General features: G+C 37.7%; 1 protein-coding gene across 1 annotated transcript; it reads left to right on the forward strand.

Annotated features, from left to right (window-relative positions):
- Positions 1-8,390: 8,390 nt before the first annotated feature.
- LOC100770999 (taste receptor type 2 member 140-like) lies at positions 8,391-9,326 on the forward strand. The gene has a single exon (XM_027429988.1). It carries the CDS (start codon positions 8,391-8,393, stop codon positions 9,324-9,326), a length of 936 nt encoding a protein of 311 aa, XP_027285789.1.
- Positions 9,327-24,157: the final 14,831 nt, after the last annotated feature.

Raw genomic sequence — 24,157 nt, forward strand, 5'->3', positions numbered from 1 at the left:
TTCCTACAACTGTGTCAGAGACTTGCACAACAATCTTGCCACTATTAATACAACTGCAGTTTTGAATCTGAACAAAGCAACTTGGACAATAGACTGCAGCAGCTACAGCTATTCAAACATGAAATGTTTCCTCTCCAGAGTGGAAGGTGGAGAGGGGCTCAGGGGAGCTCCTGGGGTGATGTTACTCCCTCCCATGGATATGAGCTGTCACTTTTCCTAAAGGCCTGGCAGTTCTTGTACTAGCACACAGTCCTCAGAGCCCCACCACCTATGTGCTTTGCATTTCTGTCTTCTTCCACCTTTTTGTTATATATAGAGAAAGAGCCATCCTATGAGGACCTTTCTGTGTTCAGGTTTGTTAATATTTCTGTTCTTAGAAATTTTGACTAAAACTTTTCATATGCTGTTCTATCTTTTCACACTATGTTTTACTCCATAAAAATGGGGCGCTTATGACAAATTTTAATATATTTTTGTTTCACTTTCTTTGCTCAATATTGCTCCAGGTTCCAGTTGTAATCTGTTTTATACATGTAATAACCTATTGCTTTTCATTCAATCTAAATATTTTTGTTGGTCTTACTCTGATAGAGGGTCTCATCAACCAGCCCAGTTTCCTTCAGTATACCAGTGTGCATAATTATACCAAGTTTACTAGAGCTTTTGATATGTGTGATCTGCTGCTGCCTGATTTTGATACTTCTTTTCTGTGTTATTGCTTCTTTAATTATCTGTTAGCTCTTGAAGAATGTTATGGCTCATTGCTGTATTCCCTTTTTTGGTTAGGGTGTGTATTGTCTTTCCTATTCCTACAGTGACGTTACAGGAACAGATGTTGGTGCAAGCTGGAGGGTTATGGATAGTGTTTGATGCTCAGACTGGTGTAAGAATCAGATGTATCAACCAAGGGAGGATATATAGAGATTGAAGAGGATTATTGTTGTGCAAATGAATTCATATAAGTTTACTGTCTGCTATGTAATATAATAGATTTTTTCTGAATTTATTTGTATGTATGAATGAGAGAGTCACAACTCTTTAGAATATTTACATTGCTACAGCATCAATTGCAAATGAAAGAAATTTTATACCATCTCCTAACATTTTCATATAACTAAGTGAAGTACACAATAAACTTTAAATAAACGATAAATCTAAATTATTGAAGTCAGAAATGAGAGGGGCCATGATGTAAATAAATGCTTACTTATGAACTAGTATATGTGTATGCATGCATGTATGACTTTATGAAAAGTAAAATTATTACTCTCAGTCCCAGATTTCAGAGGAATAACTAACTATGTAAGGTTTTTAGGTAACTGTTTACTTGTAGGAAAATGTGTATAGGTGCCTATACTGGCATCCTTTGGACTATTTAATGAAATTCTTACTTTATGCAGAAGTTAAGATACTATTTATGTGAGTTAGAATTTTACAATTTTGCTTGTCAGAAATTAAATGGTTAAAATTTAATATAAAAACAGACAAAGCAGTGCAAATGAATGTATTTATTTTGATGGCAGCACGTGAGAATTCTGTTTTCTCCAGCATCAACTATGGAGGACTTCAGTCCATAATGTGAAAGGTATACAGCATCTGGATGAAGCTTAACTGTGCTGTCTTGAAAACTGTAAGATTTTTGTGAAGAAAACTATTAACCAGCTCATTAGTAAATCTTGATGTCTACTTGACACTGTACATAAGAGTTTATTAAATTAATGTGTTATGAATGCTCAAGAACCAGGTAGGCGTACCTTAGAAGATGGCATTAACAAATCTTTAGCACTATTGTGGAATTTGGAACATCCTCTTGGAAGCAATGCCTAGTGTCCTACAGTACATATTACTAACGACTTTAAATGTGGAATCTATAATGGGAAATTAAGGCAATGCGTTCATCGTGCTAGTGAACACCATGGATTGGGTAAAGAAGAAAAAGATATCTTTCATAGATCAGATCTTTACTGAGCTGGCAATTTCCAGGATTTGTTTGCTCTTGTCACTAATGGCAAACTTTTTAATATCTGAACTGGGTCAAACCTTAATACTAACTATAGAAACTGTGAAACAAATTAGTATTTCCTGGACAGTGACATCATTTCAGCATCTCGCTTGCTACATGCCTCAGCATCTTTTATTTTCTCAAGATAGCTATTTTTTCAAACTCTAATTTTCTTTACCTAAAGTGGAGAGTAAAATACGTGGTTTCAGCCAGGCGTTGGTGGCGCACGCCTTTAATCCCAGCACTCGGGAGGCAGAGGCAGGCGGATCTCGGTGAGTTCGAGGCCAGCCAGGTCTCCAGAGCAAGTGCCAGGATAGGCTCCAAAGCCACACAGAGAAACCCTGTCTCGAAAAAATCAAAACAAAACAAACAAACAAAACAAACAAACAAAAAGCGTGGTTTCAGCGACACTGCTGACATCTCTGCTCTTCTTGCTTTTAAACATTTTAGTCATAAACACATATATTGGTGCATTGATTGATGGAATTGAAGCAAATACATTCTACAGTGCTCTCTCAAGTAACTCTACTCAATTTTCCAGGATTGTTTTTAAAAAGGAACACTATATTTACACTCATTCCCTTCACTGTGACCCTGGCAATGTTTCTCCTGCTCATCTCTCTGTGGAGACATCTGAAGAACATGCAGCACAGCACCAAAGGCTCCAGAGATGTCTGCACTGCAGCCCACGGAAAGGCCTTGCACCTTCCTGTTACCGAATGCCGTTTTTTGTCTGTCCCTTTTTGTGCAGTTTTGTAACATCGAATTTCATCAGAAAAATTCAGTTACTGTATTTTTCTGGGCAATTGGAGTTGCTTTCCCTGCAGGCCACTCATGTCATGATTCTGGGGAACACTAAGCTTAGACAGGCATTTCTTTCCATGGTGTGGTGGCTGAGATGCAGGCTCAGTGAGGGGAACCCTCAGGTTCCTAAAATAGACAGTGGGTCATCTTTTGTATTTTAGAGGAACATCAGTTCCTAATAAATTATTTTTGCATAAAATTGTACTTTCTATACTTCACTTGCAGCATTGTGAATTTGGCAAAATTTTGTGTAGATTAGGTACTACTCAAACTATTTCAGCCCTCGGAGAAAATATTGAAATATCTGTATTGTAATACAAGGATAGATATGAATATGGACTAAATAAATATATGAACACATAATATTAGCAAAATATAATTTTCTATCTAGAATTAACCACTTTGACATTTTTAAATGATTTATGTTAATATGTAAAATACATGTGTGTATGTATTCATGTGGCCTATGTTGGATCCTATGAATCTTTAGAAATAAATTCTTTAGATTACTTGGTTTGTTTTATCATCTTTTTTCTCTTCTAACAATATTTATTTATTCATTGTAAAAATGTGAGTATATTTTCCATATGTCTTTCAGAGACAATTTGATGGGGCCACACACTATAAAATTTAGACACATGTAATAGGTAGCTACTTGGAAGAAGATGTTATAGTGCTTATATGTGGCTCATTGATATTTGAAAATTTCAGCCTATTTTTGAATATTGTATGAATAAATTCATTTGTTGAAAAGATGTTAAAGGACAGAACTGGGAAACAGGAATATTCTGCAGGGAGTAGTTGCTTATTATTCTGTTGGTTAGGAAACAATAAGAAAAGAAAATATGTATATATTCAATGCTGAGAGAAATGGCTCTTATCTGTAAAATATTCCCAGTTGAATGAATTTTTAGAGATGGGACCAATGAATGTGAAATACTAACAGCCAATGATGAAGTTCAGGATAAAAGATAAATTAGATAAGGGACAAAGTATAGATTTCTTGGTGAAAATAAGTAGAGTAAATATCAACCAAAGGTGCAATACAAATAGTGTAATGGTAACATTTCAGACACAATACAATTCACAGGGCAATAAAAATAGAAGCACACAGCAAGATTTTCACTAAAAGCACAAATATCAGAGAAATTGCACATTTTTAGCATCAATATGGCAGCCTGCCCAATGATATTGGTGGACCAGAGAGCACAGCATTCAACAGGCATTTTTAACACTACAAATAACTTTGCACACAATACTAGCAAAATGCCTGTCTGTTAATAGCTTTCACTTCAACAGACTAGATTTATTGTCAGACATAAACAGTAGAATTCTAGCTCAGTGGTTATAGCTATGTTTTCCTTGAATAGTGTCTTGTTCTCAGCTTTGGGTGGTTTTTTTTTTTTTTTTTTTTGTGTGTGTGTGTGTGTGTGTGTGTGTGTGTGTGTGTGTGTGTGTGTGTGTGCTTCTTGACTGTATATAATGAGGCTATAAGACATCAATTATCAGCAGATAATTGTAGAGAAGAGGAATTTTCCAAGGAGATCCCAGAGACAAGACTCCTTAGAAAGGAAAAACTCTTCTACCAGAATACAATTTATCTACTGAAATAAACCGACATTAAAGAACCATTCATGATAACTCCTGAGGACTGAAGCTCACCAATCCCTGCATTCACCACATTTTCTTTCTCTTTTTTTTTGGTTTTTTGGTTTTTTGAGACAGGGTTTCTCTGTGTAGCTTTGGAACTTGTCCTGGCACTTGCTCCATAGACCAGGCTGACCTAGGATTCACATAGATCTGGCTGAGGCCTCCCAAGTGCTGTGATTAAAGGCATGTTCCACCACCACCTGGCCTATACTCATTAGTTTTTTTTAACTTTGTAACTTGAAAACTTTTACTTTGCTGCCTGACATTCATACTTCATGAACTCAAATTTCATAGAGGCTAGACAAGGGGAAATGCTTGCAAAATAGTGAAAGAGAGTACGTTTTCATTTGCATGCTAGTAAATGAGAATCAGCTTGACCTCAGCACCAGCAGTTGCAGAGTGGAGCTTGTGGTGAGGGTGTACAGTGCGTGGTTAGAGTTGTTTGGGGATAATCTTTTTTTTCTATGAAACCAGCCTTGAACTTGTGGTTTGTCTTAGTTGTTGTTGCTTTCCTTCTTAACATAGTCCACAGTATGAAAAAGTCAATAGAACATTATTCAGACTGAAATGTCTTGGTGTGTGTGTGTGTGTGTGTGTGTGTGTGTGTGTGTAACAAAAATGTGAAGAAAACATGTCATGTACTTAAAAGAGAACAAGGAGAAGTATATGGGAGAGTTCATAGAGAGGAAAAGGGAAGGAGAAATGCTGTAAATATACTAAAACCTCAAAGGTAAATGAAAAAAAATATAAAAAGACAATAGGACTTCACTGCCCACCCAGAAACTGGGTATTGCTAAAACATGACGTCAGGAGTTTATTAATTGTGATGAGTAATATAGTCTTAGTTCATACTTTCCCCCTGACTCAAGGTTACTACTGAGCATATTTTCCATGCAGTTACTGGGAGAATTTGGTTTGGGAAAATCTACCAATGTCTTTACAGCATTCAAAAATGACTTTGGTATTACTGATACAAAAAGATGTCCCTGGTGATAGAATTCTTACTCCTTGGGCTGTGTCCAGAATTGTTTCCTTAGGGCAAGTTAACACACTGTATTCAACTGTAGTTCATCTGGGTTCAAATAATGAACAAGCGAAGAAGCATGTCCTTGTAGCCTGTGGTGGAAGTGACCCTTGTAGCATCTGGTGTGCTAATAGCCTTGGCTTGCTTTGTTTGTTCAAGATGGCTAAGTTCTCCAATCTTTCATCTCTCTACCTATAAAGGAGAGATAACAATTTGCTCTGATGACATAGAGGAAATTTTGGTTTTGTCTTTTCTTTGTTTCTTTTAAGAATATTTTTATTAATTCTTTGAAAATTTCATGCAATGTATATTGTACATGTTAGCTCACTTCCCCAAGTGCGCCCATAACCGTCCTCTCCACTCTCCTCTATTTTGGCACCAGAGCTTTGAGTTCCCGTGATTTCTCTTTACCCGTACACAGAGTCCACTTTTTGTTGTAGTGTGGGATGGGGCCTGCCCCTGTGTGTGTAGTTAACCCATCAGCGACGCAAAAGATACTACTGACCCTTCTTCCAGCAGGCATCAATGCCTGCAGCTTCTCAGTTAGAGGTAGTATCTTGTGGCTACCTTACTCCCTCGGTGTTGGGATCTTGTGTGGCTTGAACTTGTTCAGATTTTGTGCAAGTAGTTAAAATTGCTGTGAGTTCATGTGTGCAACTGTCCTGACCTATCAGGTTTATTTTTTGCTGTTATTCTCTATTTCTGTCTCTTACAATCTTTCCTTGTCATCTTCCATGAAAATCATTGAGGCTTGAGGGAAAGACTGTGTTCCTAGTGTTTAATAATTTAGAGCTGAGAATGCCACAGTCTTTTGTTCTGTACACATTGGCAGGTGAGGGTCTCTGTATTCATTGCCATTTACTGCAAGGAGAAGCTTCTCCGATGGGGCTGGAGTATGATGTGATCTCTGGATAAAGCAACAAGTCATTAGGACTCTTTAAGTTTATTTGGTAGTTCTTTGAACATTTAATACAGCATATTTTGATCATTTTCACCTCTCTCCAATTCTTCTCGTCCCCCCCAATACCCTCTATTCACCCAACTTTATAGTCTCTTCTTTTCTCAGGAAATAATCTATCATGTTGCTCTAGAGATGAAATCTGTGGGAGCTGTTCTTGGTGCCATTGTCATCTTGTCTGGATAAGTCTGGCAGTCTTAGGAACTGCTGTTCCGGTGGAACCCTAAGTATTTCTCATACAGACCAGAAGATGTAGAGGAGGAGCTCAGGGATGCTCATTAGGGTGGTACATGTTGTCACCTCCTGGTGAACACAAGTTCTGTCACCTTTAAAAAGACATTGTAGTTCCCCAGTAGTAGCACCCTCTCCACACTGCCCCACCCCTACAGAGTTTTGCATTTTCCTTCGACTCCTTTCTCTTTTTCCTTGTATGGAAGGAGCCAGGTCAGAGGACATTTCTGTCTCTGCAATGATGGTATGCTCATGCTTCTGTTTGTAGTATCTTCCCTTAAAAGTTTTCACATCATTATGTGCTTTATCTTCCCAGTTCTTTAATTGCTCTTTAACTGTTCTTTAATTGTTTGGCATTAGTTCCAGGGGAATGAGGCTGTGCTCCATTCCCCACACTGGAATACCTCATGTCCTTCCTGTAAATTATAAAGGTTTTGTTTTAAACTGTGTCTTATTTATATCCCAGGCCTGTTTTGGGTTAGTTATCCTTCTGCATCCATCTCTCCACTGCTAGGCTGCAGTTACCCCTATCCACCACCACACCAATTTTACTGTTGCCTTTGACACCCGTTTTTCTGTTGTCTTCATTGTTTCTATTTGCTTTGAGTCGTTGATTCTCTGATGACCCTTAGCTCCTGAGGGATTTTAATGCCATGCTTCATTTCCTGCTTCTCTAGGTCATGCATCATCCTCCATGCATGTGAATGTTGGTAACGGAGCAGACACTGGTGCAAAGAGGAGAGAGATGGTTATGTCTGAAGGTCCTAGGAGCTAAAGGTGGTAAATGTGCTAACAAAGGGAGATACAGCAAATGGGAAAGATACTTGGTGTGTATATAAATTCATTGATTTTTTTTTGTTTGGTAGCATGATAGGACAATCTCCAAATCTGCTCATATATAGAGATGAAAGAATCACAACTTTAGAGAATATTTATGTTTTTATTACATTGAAACTATTTTATACAGCATCTTGACAACTACAGCAGTATAATCACGAGTTATATGATCAAAAACACTAATGTTAAAACACTTATTGAAACGGCAAGTCAATGGCATTTCTATGTTTCTCTACTGGTGGGTAACACTGTGTGTGCATGCATGACCCTGCAAAAGTAAGATGGTTATTATTGTTAGTACAGATATTCTGTACTAACAAATGGGACAAATGGTAGCTATGAGACTTTTCAGCAACTCAGATAGCTTGCTGTAGGAACCTTAGGAAGCATTCATAGTTCCCTGGACAAACATCATTTTGATGTATTTAATATTGTTTTTTCTTCTATATGTCAATCTGGATTTGTTGTCTGGCTATGAGTTCCAATTCCCTAACATTACTTGATCCAGAAATAAGATATCCGGACTAAAGTATGTATAAAGAAAAATTAGCAAGAACAATACATATAAGTATATCTTTATTTTGATGACAGCACATGAAAATTCAGTGTTTCTTCCACACAGCTACAAAAAAGACTTCAGGGTGCCCCGTGTAAGGCACATAATATATGCACAAAGTCTAACCTAGCTGCCTCAGAAATTGTAAAATTTTGTGCAGAAAACTATGGACCAAATTATTAGTGAATCTTTATTTGATTGAAACTGTATGTAGGTGCTCATGACAATGAATGCTTTGAGGGTTCAAGGATTTCATAGCATTTTAGAAGACTGATTAATGAATGCATCCACATCAGTGTCCATGAACAGAAGCATCCTTCGAGTGACAATGAGTCATATCCTACACGCCATATTAACATTTATTTTAAGCGTGGAATTCATAATAGGAAATTTAGGAAATGCGTTCATGGCACTGGTGAACATTATGGACTTGGTCAAGAGAGGAAAGATCTCTTCAGTGGATCAGATTCTCACTGGTCTGGCCATCTCCAGAATCACTCTGTTCTGGTCATTACTTACAAGCTTATTGGTTTCATCCATCTACACAGCTTTAATGATATCTGGAAAATTGATGATAATTATCAAAATTTTCTGGACAGTGACCAATCATTTCAGCATCTGGCTTGCTACATGCCTCAGCATCTTTTATTTTCTCAAGATTGCTAATTTTTCAAACTCTATTTTTCTGTATCTGAAGTGGAGAGTAAAAAAAGTGGTATCATTGACATTGGTGGTGTCTTTTCTCATCTTGTTTTTGAACATATTGGTAATAAACAGATGTATTGATGTTTGGATTGACGGACATGGAGCAAATATGTCCTATAGGGCTATCTCAAGTAACTCTGCTCAGTTTTCTAGACTTGTTTTACTTGTTAACACCATGTTCACACTCATTCCCTTCACTGTGACCCTGGCAATGTTTCTCCTGCTCATCTTCTCCCTGTGGAGACATCTGAAGAACATGCAGCTCCATGCCAAGGGCTCCAGAGATGTCAGCATCACAGCCCATGTAAAGGCCTTGCGAACCGTGGTTGCCTTCCTGTTACTGTATACGGTTTTCTTTCTGTCTCTTCTCTCACTATGTTGGAATGTTGACTTTAAGCATAAAGATCTCATAGCTTTGTTTTCACAATCAATGGGGATGGCTTTTCCCTCGGCCCATTCTTGTCTCCTGATTCTAGAGAACAGGAAACTGAGTCAGTCTTTGCTTTCTGTGCTGAGGTGGATGAAGTGCAGGCTCAAAGGCATATGGGGGATCAGCTAATTATTCTAGAAAAAATCGGTTGATAGTTGTCATGTGTCATGAATGACTAGGGGTCATGTTAATTGGTTTAATTTAGCCATGCCATTGTGAACATACTGTATTATGTATCATAATTATGCATGACTTTATTTATAAGCTAAATAAATGAATGGAAAAAACATATAAAAAATCATAAAAAAGAATGACCAGGGTGGAAATCCTCTTTTAGGGATTTGTTAGAGGGTTTGTTAGAGATGCAGATAGGATAGAGGTATCTATTAATATAGGAAACACTGCAAGCAAGGCCACAATGTGGCTAGCATCCATCTCAGGAGAACAGAGTTAATTTTTTCCCTTCTAAGCAAGTAAGGAGTGGAGAAAGTATTGCACCATGCATGTGTGTACCTGAGATTAGCTGACACCATCTAACTTACTAGACAGGAACATTATGCTTTTCTGTATTTCTGGCTGAGTAGGTATGACAGAATGATATTCCTGGAAAAAGGATATACCTAAGAATATTAGTATGTGATGCTACTTGTTTGGCCAGCACCTCTTCCAGGGTGTTACTGAAGGTCTAATCCAAGGACCTGGGGTGAACTGGGCTCTTATGAGAGCTGTGAGGAGAGAAAGAAAGCCTGCAGGCTGTAGTCCCCATATCTGTTCATCAGCAGAACCCAAAGGGAATAGAGTCTGCCATGGGTGTGGGTATCAAATATGGAAGTCTTTTATGCATAAAATGATTCAGATGTATGTGACTTTTTGGATTTAGAAGATTCTGTGTAGATTAGGTGCACATTGCAGCGCTGCAGACAAGATGCAAGCACGCTTATTGTTACACAAAGACATAAATTTGAACCACTTAAATATAAGAACTGCCATCACTATTTTTATCAGTCACTAAACTTTTAAAGATTTAAAAATGGTCAATGAATAACATGTGAGATACGTATCTGTAGTGAGGCACTAAAAAGGAAAAGTGTAATTCTGTCAATATATGAATAATCTTTATTCTCTAAAAATGTCATTTAATAAAGTATAAAATATAGACTCAGACATAAGATATTCTCAATTCATTTTTTTGGAATTTAAAAAACTTAAAAAAGAAATTCTGAACCAGTGACTATTCACTTCTACCTTTCAAACTATTTCCTCTGTTTCCTTCCACTTTTAATGGTTCTGAGGATGGAATTGATTCCAAAATTTTCCTGTCATCTTTATACACATGGACCAGTAGAGCTGTGAGCTGCAAACACCCCCCCCACACACACACCCACCCACCCCCCCCACACACACACCAGTTGAAAAATAAAATACTTTGAGTTTATCCTGTTTTCTATCTTTATTATTTAACTTAGGAATCAAGAATTCTTGAAACATGTTTATCACTGAGAAACGCATTGCATTTTTCTATTTAGTTCTTATGTATGTAACATAATACGTTTTCGTTTATAATTATGCTCATAAAAGCCAAATGTGCCTATGGTAGTGTCTTTGTCAAATATCACAGTAGGAATTTGGTGGTAGTATTTTATTTTATGTAATCTTGTACCTGAATTTTTCTCAGGTGGCAAAAAAACAAGTTAGCATAGGCATGAAAATTTAGACTAATATAGAAGCAACTAACATTTAATTAACACAAAGTTTGTTGTATAGGTATATTATTAGTATAGAAGTGTAGGTAAAATATACACAAACTTAGTCAAAAAAGTGAATTATTTAAAATAATTTGGGTCAGAGGAGGGAAGCTTAGATTGTTTTTTTTTTTTTTTTTAACTGCTGAACATTTTTTTATTTGATATACAAAACAACCCACACACAAGTAGATTTTTTCCACTGGAAAAAAGGAGTTGTACTTTTATAATGAAGGGATAATTAATTTTTTACTAGAAAGAAAATTATTTTACATGTCAATCCCAGGTCCCTCTCCCTCCCTTCCTCCTCTGCTCCCCCAACTAACACCCGACTTATCCCATACCCTTTCTGCTCCCCAGGGAGGGTAAGACCTTCCATAGGGGTCTTAATATTCTTTGGGATAGGGCTTAGGCCAACCCCCTGTGTCTAGGCTCAGGGAGTATCCCTTCATGTGGGATGGGCTCCCAAAGTCCATTCCTATGCTATGGATAAGTTTGGATCCACTACAAGAGGCCCCATAGATTTCTAAGGTCTCCTCACTGACACCCACATTCAGGAGATCTGGATCAGTCTCATGTTGGTTTTGCAGCTATCAGTCTTGGGACCTAGAGCTCTCCCTTGTTCAGGTCAGCTATTTCTGTGGGTTTCACCAGCCTGGTATGGACCCCTTTGCTCATCAGTCCTCCTTCTCTGCAACTGGATTTCAGTTCAGTTCAAAGTTAGCTGTGGGTGTCTGGGAAGCTTAGATTGTTTAGCATGTCTGAGTGGTGACATGCCTTGTGCTGTGCAACCCTTAGTAAGAGACCATTGAGAATTTTTAGAAATTTTAAGATTCTTTTTACAATGCTTATTTTGACACAAAAGTATCTTCAGGCTGCTGTGTTTATGTTTGGCCTGGATTTTATCTTCAATAAAGCTTTTTAAACCTATAAATTAAAAAAATGAATGTATTTTCAGTGTTTTTTTGGAGATAATTGTAGAAACAGATGATTTCAAATGAGAATTGAGTCACAGGCATCCACCAAAGGAAGATGCTATATTATTAATTTACAGGTCACTTGTCCACTCACAATGGTGGAGTGCTGTTTCTCACGTATAGAAACCAACTTTCCTTGATGTTAATTAGACCAATAATCTCTACAGAAGGAGGCTCACCCACAAATTCAGGTGAAGCATCTAGGAGAAGAAGCTGCTCACAGCCACAGCTGAAATCTGGTGGGAAAACACAGAAAAGAATGAGAAATCGTTGTGCTTGATTTAACCCTCCTCATTTCTTTCTGCAATCCTTGATAACTGTTTAACTTGTACCAAAAGCTCAGGTATGACTTTTGTTGGATACATCAGTATCTGTGTTGCTATTTTTCTTGTCTCTGTGACAAAATACCTGACAAAGCAATTTAAAGAAGAAATAAGAACTTGCTTTGACTGACAGTTTGAGGGTACACCTCATCATGGCAGGGAAGGCATGGCAATGGGAACTGGTCATGTTGTATCCATAGCCAAGAAGCAGAGATAAATGCTGGTGCTTTGCTGGCTTTCTCATTTCCGAGGTCAGGAACTAGAATCATGGATGTTGTGACTCACAGTGAGAGTGAGATTCCCTACCTCAGCTAAGCTGAGGCAGAATGTCTCTCTTACACATGCTCAGAGGTTTGTCTTCTGGGTGATTTCTAGATCCTGTCAAGATGGCGGTTAACATCAACCTTCACAGAAACACTTGTTTAGTAAAGTAGGAAAGGAGTTTTGTGCCCCAAACTCATTCTCTTGTCTTTTGCAGATACAAAATCATAACCACCACCTGCAAATAATTACTTATGTGGCTTATTTAGCTAAATAATACTAAATAAAGTATTTATCCTTTTTGTTTGGTTTATGTTATGAAATGGCTTAAACATGCAAACTGTTAAGTATTTGTACACAGCTGATAAGAGAGGGAACTGATTCAACTGTCTGCAGGGTGTTCAGAAAGCTGCAGTGATGCAGCTTATATGAGTTGTCACCCAGGCTGGATGGCAGGTGGGCTTTCAGGGGTGAAACTGCCCTATGTCTCCATGCTTTTATAATTAGCCTCACCCATGTCCCTGCAAGTAATCCTGATAAACTCATTGGTTCACTGAACTAGACTTGAATGAAGTTAGTTATTGTTCTGTTGTGGATAAATAGGCATCTGTTGAATCTTCGTAGGAAAAGTCAGGTAAGAAGTTATATTATAAGACACCACAGTCAAATTCAAATTCAAAAATGTCTACAAAGTTATAGCTGTAGAAAGAATTTGCACATGAGGAATATTTTTAGAAAGTTGCCTACTGGAAGGGAACTGACTGATACTCCTAAAATGCTGAAGACGGTAACTGTAATCTCAATTTTGTAGACAAAATTTGGTCTTATGCATTCAGTTACGCAGTGTCATTGCATATTAAAAAACAAAACAAAACTAGTATTATTTAATATGTACCTTCTGCTTGTGAATAATATTAGTGGACCAGGCACAGGAAGAATGTAAGAGACCAATTTGCTAGTTCTGAAACTGTAAGTGTTGGTGCTATATTGCTCAAATTATTGATGTCCTCAGGTATAAATGATATCATAGGGTGAAACTATAATCTAATGGGATCAGTATCTGTCCATATGAGAAGGGGGTAGACATGGGGAGTAGGTAGACATAGAGGGAGGTGTGTTAGCTCACAGAGGAAGGACCCATGAAACAGTGATTTGCACACTCCAGCAGAATAGTTATTGCCATGATGCAAAACCAATGGACAGTTAACCTTGTATTTCAGCCACCTGTCTGTCACTTAACAAATTTACTGTGTATTAGTTTTTAAATGGATGCTTAAGAAGAACAAAGGGGAAAGTGAAATATCCATTTAATAGGATGTAAATATGCTGAGAAAATAAGTCTCAGCTTTGTGCAATTGGTAACAAAGCTGATATTTTATAATGTAAAACAATTGATGTTAAATGATCTACAATAAGGTTCACACATTTTTTTACCTTTTGAAAGAATGTTTTATTTACTTAAAAAAATTATGTGTCTTTCACATCATGAATCTTGAGCCCATTCCTTTCCTGTCCCTTCACATCTGCCCTCTTCTCCTACAGATCCCCCTAAACAAACAAAATTAGAGAGAAAAAAGGAAGAAAATAAAATGAAAAAATAAACAGGGAAAAATATTGTCATGGAAGCTGCAGTGGCATCCAACAAGTTCACGTGTTATACTCTTTTGTCCACACATCTCCATTTGAAGTCTGCACTACACAATCAATGCTGGGCCCCCACTAGGACTGTTTCTGGACATCTCACTGCCATCCTCTGTTGTGGAGATCCTGAAGCTTTGGCTCTGGGGTCGGGTCCTTTCATATGTTCCAGCAAATATGGTTGGATGTTGGGGAAGGCCAAGTCATAACCCTGGGTCTGGGCCTGGGCACCTGTAGGGTTGGTTTACCAGATGGGCAATGGGGAAATCTTTTCTATACCTCTGTTAACAGGGTTGGCTCTATTGTGCTGCTCTGATGAAGTACAGGGCCTGCTCTCCTGAGTGTTGCAGCTGGTGCGGGTCAGGGATGGCTCTCCCACTCTTAGGATCACAGTGTCAGCTCTCCCAGCAACCATCTCTAACATCACTCCCACACGGGCCAATGTCCCTTTCTGACCCCCTTGAGTAACAGGCATGAATACATAATGCTGCAAAATACTCATACACCTAAAATAAATACGCTTAAAAATTAGGCACAAATGAGTCAGAATATATGATCCAAACATATAATTTGTACTGTATAAATATTACTTGCAACACATCAAAGTTCAAAAAATCTGTATTTATCTAAACTCATTGTGTGTCTGCTTTTCATTGACTAATATAACACACTAATGAGTTTCTGATATGTTGGACAATTTCTGTAACTCATCAGAGTTGCTAAGTTGTACAAGAATAAATAAAACAAGCTGAGCCTGGTGGTGCAGAAGTCCCAGCTTCTCAGGAGAAAGAAGCAGAAAGCTAAAGACTTCAAAGTCAACTTAGTAAGACTCTCTGAAAAGCGGCGTGGGATAAAGGCAAAGAACACAATAGTGAAATGACTGCAGGCATGGTCCTATATCCATGCTTCCCTTCTTCATTAACGACGCAATTATGGGGATTGTTGGTGACTACAATGCAACATTTAGGGTCTTTTTGTTAGAATACTGATTTAAAGTTTTCATCTAATAAATTTACTGAGGCTTTCATAATTTTTAAGATTCTTTTCAGATTTAATTAATATTTTTACAATTTCATAATACAGTATTTACATAATTTCCACCATCCTTCTCCCCCTCCTACTCCTCCTATGTTTCCTCTCATATCCCCTTCCATCTTAAATTTATGACTTTTTTGAATGACATTTATTTTTTCTTTTAATAGTTATATGCATATATATACATATATTCTACTATACCCATTTAGTATTGCTCATATGTATATGTGTTTCAGAATGAACATTTGAAATTTGATAGCCTTGCAGTGAGGTGTCCCTAGAGATGAGTCATTCTTTCTCTCAGCAGCCATTAATTTTCTATAGTTCTTCATCTAAAGATGGGGCCTTGTGAGATTTCTGCCACCCACATAATGTGTCAGTTGGTGTTGTCATTGTGCAGGTCCTGTGTAGCTCCTTAATATGAAGGTGAGTTCTGAACCTATAACAATGAGACAAAAGTTTATGGAAAAGTAACATCTAATTAAATACTCTCAAAGATAAAATATAGAGAGCCAATTAAGATGGTTAAAAGCACTTATATGCAAATAATGGATGCTATGACATGAGGCAAGATAGGATGGGGATCTGGAGGTTCATAAGCCAGCCAGCCCAGACTACCAATGTAGTGGAAGAAACTACGAGAGAAAATCTGCTTCAGAACAAGCTACAAGGAGAGTACCATCTCATAAAAGTTGTTCTCTAACCTTCACTATGGCATGCATGTTCTTGCAATCAAATACACCCCCCACATATAACAGTAATAGTTATAGTAATTTGTAAAATTTTAAAGTAGAGAGGTATATAAGATAGGAGCAGGGCATTCAGTAGTCACTCTTGAGCAATTAGTCTCCACCCACATTGAGTTCAAGGCCACCCAGGGATACATGAGATTGAATCAGTCTAAAAGAGTAATAGATCATATGCCTTTAATCCCAGTACTAGAGGGATATAAAAGATAGAAGCAGGGTCTTCAGTATTGAGTAGGAGGTGTTCATTCTCCAACCATGTTCAGGAAAGGCAGCAGGATCAGCCCATTCAGCCTGAGCTAGTGGTAAGAGATAGAGGCCTGCTACTTTGCTTTTCTGTTCTTCAGCTTAAAGTTTGAACCCCAACATCAGTCTCTGGGTCTTTTTTGTGTTACACTTAGCTGCTATGCTTCTCTGAATTTCAGTTTGAACCCCAGTATCTGTTTCTGAGTTTTTATTATTCATGCTACAATTTATTAATATACCGACACTTACTGACAAGTGTTCCTGCATATTGAAATGTCAGATGATACAGGGTTGACTTTGTTATTTATTCAGTTACAAGACATAATCAGAATAAAAATCATCCATTATGTATTACACATAATAGATCCCGTATGTGTCTACTAGGCACTTTAGCACAAGGTAATGATTGCTAAGAGCCTCAGAATTTCATTAAAAACACCATGTCAATAGCAAGGGGTTGAAAAAATATTTTTCTATCATTTGGCAACAAGCCAAGGAAATTATAAGGAAATGCCCTATTTTTTTGTTATACTATCAAACTCCACTATCTCCAGGAAGTAACCCAAGAGGTACTCAAAGAAATGAAATTTGGCGAATGGATGTGTTTCATTTTGTGAGTTTGGAAAATGAAATAATGTATACCATACCATATGTGCATATTCAGGATTTCAATGGACAAATACTTTGAGTTCTGAAAAGGCTGATTTTGTAATCACATATTTATTAGAAGTTAAGGCTATCATGGGGATAATTCAACAGACATATATTACAAATGGTCTTCTTAAAATCCCAGTTCAATTAATAATCTAAGATCTCTTTGGAGTTGGAGTGTGGGCTCTATCCTTCTTTAAACCTAAGCATGCTTGTTAAATGAAAAAAATGCAAAATCTCTGTCTCATGTCAGAAAACTCACCTGATATGGGACAGAAGAAAAACCAAAATTAAGGGACTGTCTTATTGCCATAATCTCAAGATGGGCATGCCTTACTGGGGAAAGATACTTAAATGTGGCAGAGCATAAATAAAGAATATGTGCTAACTGAAAATGTAAGAGCTAGTTAATAATAAGTCTGAGCTATTGGTCGAGCATTTATAACTAATATTAAGCCTTTGTGTGGTAATTTGGGCAGTGGCTACCGGGTATTTGGGACCAAATATCACTGAGACAGGAAACTTCCACCTACACTTGGGTAATATTATTTCTTTCTCAGGTGCTCCATGGAAAGCAGTGTCTGCCCCCTTTCCTTATTGAAGAAATATGTATTTCATCTTTGTTTCATGCATTTCAAACTTTTTCTTCTTGCTCATGGCTTCCCTAAAATAAATGTCTTCCACTTTGGTTTTTAGTCTCTCATGATGCTTCTGTCTCTGCTTCTTCCACACACATTACCTCTCGCTGCCAGCCTCTGTCTCACTCTTGGCTCTCAGTTTCTAAGAATTCTATGTAACTGCTCATTTCAAATCAATCAGGTAATCTCCCATCCCTATAAGGCTTTGGGCAAACAATCTGGACATTTCCCTTTATTTCTTGGATGATTCCTTTTCTGCTACATGACCTTTCTCTGCTTCATTTCTTTATTTTTGTCTATATTGTATTCTATTTCGCTTTTATTTCCTTTTTTCTTTTCTTTTCTTTTTCTGAGACAGGGTCTATGCAGACCAAGCTGTTCTAAAACTCACCTATAGCTTCTTTAAAGTAGAAGTCTGAGAGAAACAAGAGGGACATGATAAGGTTTATTTATTTAATAGAGTATGGCTATGTTAAGAATAAGTATTATCTTGGTCAGCGATAATAAAGTATGAAGCTGATGTTTTTGAAATAATTTCTTGTCTTTGGAGATTATATTATAATTAGATATTTTCCTCCCTCCATTTCCAAACTATCTTACACACCTCTTTGTTCTTCAAATTAGTTGCCATTTTTACTGTACACACACCCACACACAGTCCTAATGTATAAATATAATATACTCAGTCTGTATAATGCTAGTTGTATGCAAATGTTTTCATGTATGACCATTTGGGTATTGAATAACAAACATAGGATGACCACTGAGGTTTTCAGTGTACAAACAAGTACACATGGGTTACTTAAAGCTTCTGTATAAAACACAATAGCATGATGTCTGCTGGATATGTGCTCTTGTTTCTTACTTACTGAATAAATAAACCGGCTCACAGAATTCTTACTAAGATAAAGGACTACAAGAAATTCTATCAATATACCACAGGACTGAATAGAAAAATCCTCAAATAAAGAGAAAGCATGGCTCTGAACCCCGGATATGTCACAGTATTTAATCAAACATAACAGAAACCCTTAAATGAATTTAACTAAGTCTATAGACTATTACATATTTACTAAACTTTACATTTGTGTTGTAAGTAACATGTTATATAGAACAAAATTATACATTTTGTACATTTGGAAGTTATATAACTATACATATGACTATACATATAACTATACATACAAATTATATATTTATGTATATAATACATATTGTTATATATTTCATTTACTATGTCTTATATACATATGTCCTATGGAGAAGAAAGAAATGAGAATTAGTTGAAAGTGGCAAATAAAGTTGTAAGAAAATAAGCTGAGTCCAGTAGTGCAGGGACATAGTCCCAGCTTTTCAGGAGACAGAGCAGGAAGATCACAAGTTCAGTGCCTTCCCAGTCAATTTAGTGAGACTGTATCTTCAAAAAAGGGTGGGAGGAGAAGCTTAAAAAGCTCACACATGGTCAAATGACTTCTAGGTGCTATTCAATGTTGTCTAATCTAATGCTTTCCATTTTGGTTAGTGAGAGAATCCTAGTGTTATTGTCCTGTTGGTTGGAGGTCAAACTTCTATACTTTGCATATTGAAGATAGATAACTTTCATTTCAAACATTTCTTGAGGTTTCGATCATTATTTTCGCTTCTTATTGTATAAGGGTGAGCTCTGAAATAATGTACCAATTAAATAAAAATTTATGGAGCATTACTGTCAAGTGAGAACACTCAAAGATAAATCTATATATAGAGCCAGTTGAGGTGACTCAGTGGCTAAAAACAAGTAAGTGTTGTATGGCAAAACTTTGCTTGAGGATCTTCAATACACATGTCTACCCACACCAGATAGGAAACTCGTGACAGAACCAAGTATGGGTACCACCAAAATCCAAGTTGTTGACCAAATGAGTTTTATTGGGGTTATTTGTGGGAATATGGGTGAGTGGTTACTTATAGGAACATAAATTACTCGAAGACAGTTGCATCACCAAAACCACAGGTGACAGGTGACAACTCACACATCTTGGAACCTGGGGCACACTGCACAGCATGCACACAGTTCAACAGATGGGAAGTATCCTTTCTGGGTGCCCCATTTCGTATAAATAAAGCCCTCAGGCAGCTGGTCTGGTGACCGAGTTTGCTTTACAGCTTGGCTTCTCTAAGAGTTTTCTTTTCTTTTTAAAAATTATTTATCTATTTAGTTTTTTAGAAAGAAGATTATTTTACATGTCCCTCTCCATCCCCTCCTCCTCTGCCCCCCCCCAACTAACATCCTACCTATCCCATGCCCTTTCTACTCCCCAGGGAGGGTGAGGCCTTCCATAGGGGTCCTCAAAGTCTGTCATATTCTTTGGGTTAGGGCCTAGGCCCACCCCCTTGTGTCTAGACTCAGGGAGTATCCCTCCATGTGGGATGGGCTCCCAAAGTCTACTCCTATGCTAGGGATAAGTTCTGATCCACTACAAGGGGCCCCCTAGATTTCTAAGGTCTCCTCACTGACACCCACATTCAGGGGTTCTCGGCTGGTCCCATGCTGGTTTCCCAGCTATCAGTCTTGGGAACAAGAGCTCTCCCTTGTTCAGGTCAGCTATTTCTGTGGGTTTCACCAGCCTGGTATGGACCCCTTTGCTCATCAGTCCTCCTTCTCTTCAACTGGATTTCAGTTCAGTTCAAGGTTTAGCTGTGGGTGTCTGCTTCTACTCCCACCAGCTGCTGAATGAAGACTATACTATGGCATATGAATTAGTCATCAATCTCATTATTAGAAGAGATCTCTCTTAGGGTCCTCCTTGCTTACTAGCCTCTCCGGCAGCGCAGGCTGCAGGCTGGTAACCCTTTACACTATGTCTAAAATCCCCGTATGAGTGAGTACATACCATGTTTGTCTTTTTGTGACTGGGTTACCTTGCTCAGAATGGTTTCTTCTAGTTCCACCCATTTGCCTGCGAATTTCAAGATTCCATTGCTTCCCGCCCCCCCCCCACTGAGTAGTACTCCATTGTGTAAATGTACCACATTTTCTCTATCCATTCTTCAGTTGAGGGGCATCTAGGTTGTTTCCAGGTTCTGGCTATTACAAATAATGCTGTGATGAACATTGTTGAACAGATTTCCTTGTTGTATGAATGTTTTTTTTTTCTGGGGAGGGGGGGTAATTCACCTAAGAATGGAATTGCTGGATCTTGTGGTAGACTGATTACCATTTTTCTGAGGAATTGCCATACAGATTTCCAAAGTGGCTGTATGAGTTTGCACTCCCACCAGCAGTGGAGGAGTGTTCCCCTTTCTCCACATCCTCTCCAGCATAAACTGTCATTGGTGTTTTTTATTTTAGCCATTCTGACAGGAGTAAGATGGTATCTCAGAGTTGTTTTGATTTGCATTTCCCTGATGGCTAAGGACGTTGAGCACTTTCTTATGTGTCTTTCAGCCATTCTAGTTTCCTGTGTTGAGAAATGTCTATTTAGTTCTGTACCCCATTTTAAATTGCATTATTTGGTGTTTTGGAGACTACCTTCTTATGTTCTTTGTATATTTTGTAGATCAGCCCTCTGTCAGATGTGGGGTTGGTGAATATTATTTAGTTCTGTACCCCACTTTTTAATTGGATTATTTGGTGTTTTGGAGACTAGCTTCTTGTGTTCTTTGTAAATTTTGGAGATCAGCCCTCTGTCGGATATGGGGTTGGTGAAGACCTTTTCCCAATCTGTGGGCTGTCATTTTGTCTTGTTGACTGTGTCCTTTTCTTTACAGAAGCTTCTCAGTTTCAGGAGTTCCCATTTACCAATTGTTGATCTCAGTGTCTGTGCTACTGGTGTTATGTTCAGGAAGCAGTCTCCTGTACCAATTAATTCAAGGGTATTTCCTACTTTCTCTTCTAATAAGTTCAGTGTGGCTGGGTTTATGTTGAGGTCTTTGATCCATTTGGACTTAAGTTTTCTTTTCAATGTGGCTTGTCTGAGTCTTCTTGGCAGCTCATACACAAAATAATGGTAAATGCATTTAGAAATATGAGTGGCGTAAAAATTTAGAGGTAATTGTGTTAATGTATGGAATGAATAATAAGATACTACACAGGATCACAATTTCTTCATCCAATTCTTGAAACTGATAATTGATAAACACACAGTAGTAATTTTAAATGTTTTATAACCTTGATGAAAGTTAATAAACAGTTAAAAAGGCAAACATACATTAAAGTTGTAATAATATTAAGAACACAATATAGTCTATGGGGAAATAAAAACAGAAGTATATACCATGACTTTTCAACAAAACTCAGATCAAACTGTATAGTTTTGGTGCCTAGAATGAGAGTGCATTCAGCTTTTCTATGCCAAGCTCCCAGGGTCCTGGTGGACCAGCCAGAGACCATATACTGAGTGGGCTTTGTTTTTGTGGGCCCTCCATGATCTGCAAAGAGCACTGTGGCAAGACATCTGTCCGTGCTCAGTGTTCACCAGCTCAGAGCAGAATTTATGGCCAGACCTAGAGAATATATTTATATTTTAGTGATCTGTAGGCTTTATTGTCTTGGACTAGTACGTGTATTTACATGTGTGCTTCTGGGTTGTAGATAATAATGCTATAATGTATGCTAATTATCTGCAGATCTCTGCAGGAAGAATGAGATATCTAGGGGGAATCTCACATGAAACAAGGTGGGAGTAGTAAGGTAAATGATAAAATTCCTTTAAATTTATCCTATGCTGGAGGAAACTATTGATTTTGAAGAAGCCCTCATGTCATCTCATGAGGACCAAGGATCATCCATCACTTTCACCGTTTCCTGCTATCTCCATAAACTAGGTTTTAAAGTTTTACGAGCTGACTTCTAAATAATAAATTCAAATAAAAAAAGAGCTTAGGCAAAGCAAAACTTTGCAAAACATTGAAAGATAATATGTCCTTATTTGAATGCTAGCAAATGAGAATTCAGCTTCCACTTTAACACCAGCAATGGAAGATTATAGTTTGTGGTAAGGGCATATACATAAGTGCATGGTTTGGAGTTATTTTGCCCCATTTTGAGATAAAAATGTTTCCCATAACTAGCACTGAACTTGCCCTTTGTCTTAGTTGCTGTTGCTTTCCCCCTTCATATTGGCCACAGACTGTAAAAGTAACAGGAGCTTTGCATCTCTCCAAAACCAGATAGTGGGAGGACTTTTGGTCAGGGGATAGTAAAGTACAACCAATGATGTAGGGCTTTGTCCTCTGTTTTAAAGACTTAATGTTACTATTGAGCATGTTCCATCCAGTTAATGGCAGATTTTGGATTTGGAAATTTTTCTCATATCTCCATAACATTTAGAAATTGCTTTGACTTTGTCAGAAGAAAAAAACATACTCCTGATGTTGCTACTTTAACTGCTTTGTCTCTTTTCAGAATAAGTTTGCTTTGTGAAACCTCACACACTAATATTCAACTGTAGTCCATCCAGGTCGATGTCATGGACGAGGTAAGATTTATGTTCTTTTGCCTATGATGGAAGAGACCTTTATAGCAATGATTTACTACTAACTCTTGGGGAAATTTGCCTCTTCATTTCGTGTGTGTGTGTGTGTGTGTGTGTGTGTGTGTGTGTGTGTGTGTGCTATGTGGGTGTGTGTATACAGAAGGATTTCTATGGGTACGCATGTGTATGTCTGAGTTTGATTTGCAATGTCTTCATCTAGCCTCACATATTAATTTTTGAAACAGGGTCTTTCACTGAACTTTGAACTCACTGACTGGCTAGGGTCCATGAGCATTAAGTTTCCAGAACCTCTTGTTCAGCTCACAGGGATGGGATTAAAGACATTTCACTGTTCCTTTCCTTACCTTGGGTACTGGGATGTTAACTCAGGTCTTCATGCTTATATAGCAAGCACTTGATCCACTGAGCCACCCCACAGCCCAACTTCCAGGTTTTCTAATCTTGCCATAATAGACACATGTATGAGACAATGCATGTAAAACCAAAACGTGGAACACTGGAAATATATCAAATGTTACTGTATTTACTCCAGAAAACTCAGTACCCTCATTACATCTCTGTTCTGTTACTCACTGCTAACATGTCCCCTGTGAAATTTTTCAAGTTATATGAGACTTCATGGCAAATAGTTCCAGGATCCTAGTGCTGTTGTCCATGGGGGAAGAGTTTGAAATCTCTGTGCTCCATTCTCTTATTACTTGTCATATACTTTTGTATGTAATCACATCAGGTATGACAGGTAAGTTGCAGAATGAACTGGGCCACTCAATGCCAGGCTACCATCACTTTGCTTCTTTAATCCATTTATTATCTTGATTTAGGAAACAAGAAACAGAAGAGGCCTGTGTGTTGGCTAAGTCACAGGTAACAATCTGGCTGGAAACCTTCAAGTTTAAGAATCAATAAAAATACAAAATACCTTATAGTAGTAATCAAGCTGATAAAGTCCCTACAATTTTGTTTCTGGCACCTTTTCCAGTAATGGTTTATTTTCTAAAGCTTGATTTAGTTTACATTTATTAAGTGAAAGTATATAATTTGTGTTTGTGTGAGAGTGTATGTCACCTGAGACAACATACAATTATTTATTTCACACAAGCAATTTATTATGCAAAACACTAGGAAAAACTCACAATTATGAAGCTATTCCTCCAACTCCAGGGGTCTCCAGTCCCTCTGACATCCCTGGGTTTCTGTTCTTGTGTACGTATACATTCACACAGCAA

This window comes from Cricetulus griseus, chromosome 8 (genome assembly GCF_003668045.3).
Source record: "Cricetulus griseus strain 17A/GY chromosome 8, alternate assembly CriGri-PICRH-1.0, whole genome shotgun sequence".
Taxonomy (NCBI): domain Eukaryota; kingdom Metazoa; phylum Chordata; class Mammalia; order Rodentia; family Cricetidae; genus Cricetulus; species Cricetulus griseus.

Coding starts and splice junctions, on each gene's coding strand:
- LOC100770999 (XM_027429988.1), top strand. CDS start 8,391: ATGAGTCATATCCTACACGCCATATTAACATTTATTTTAAGCGTGGAA.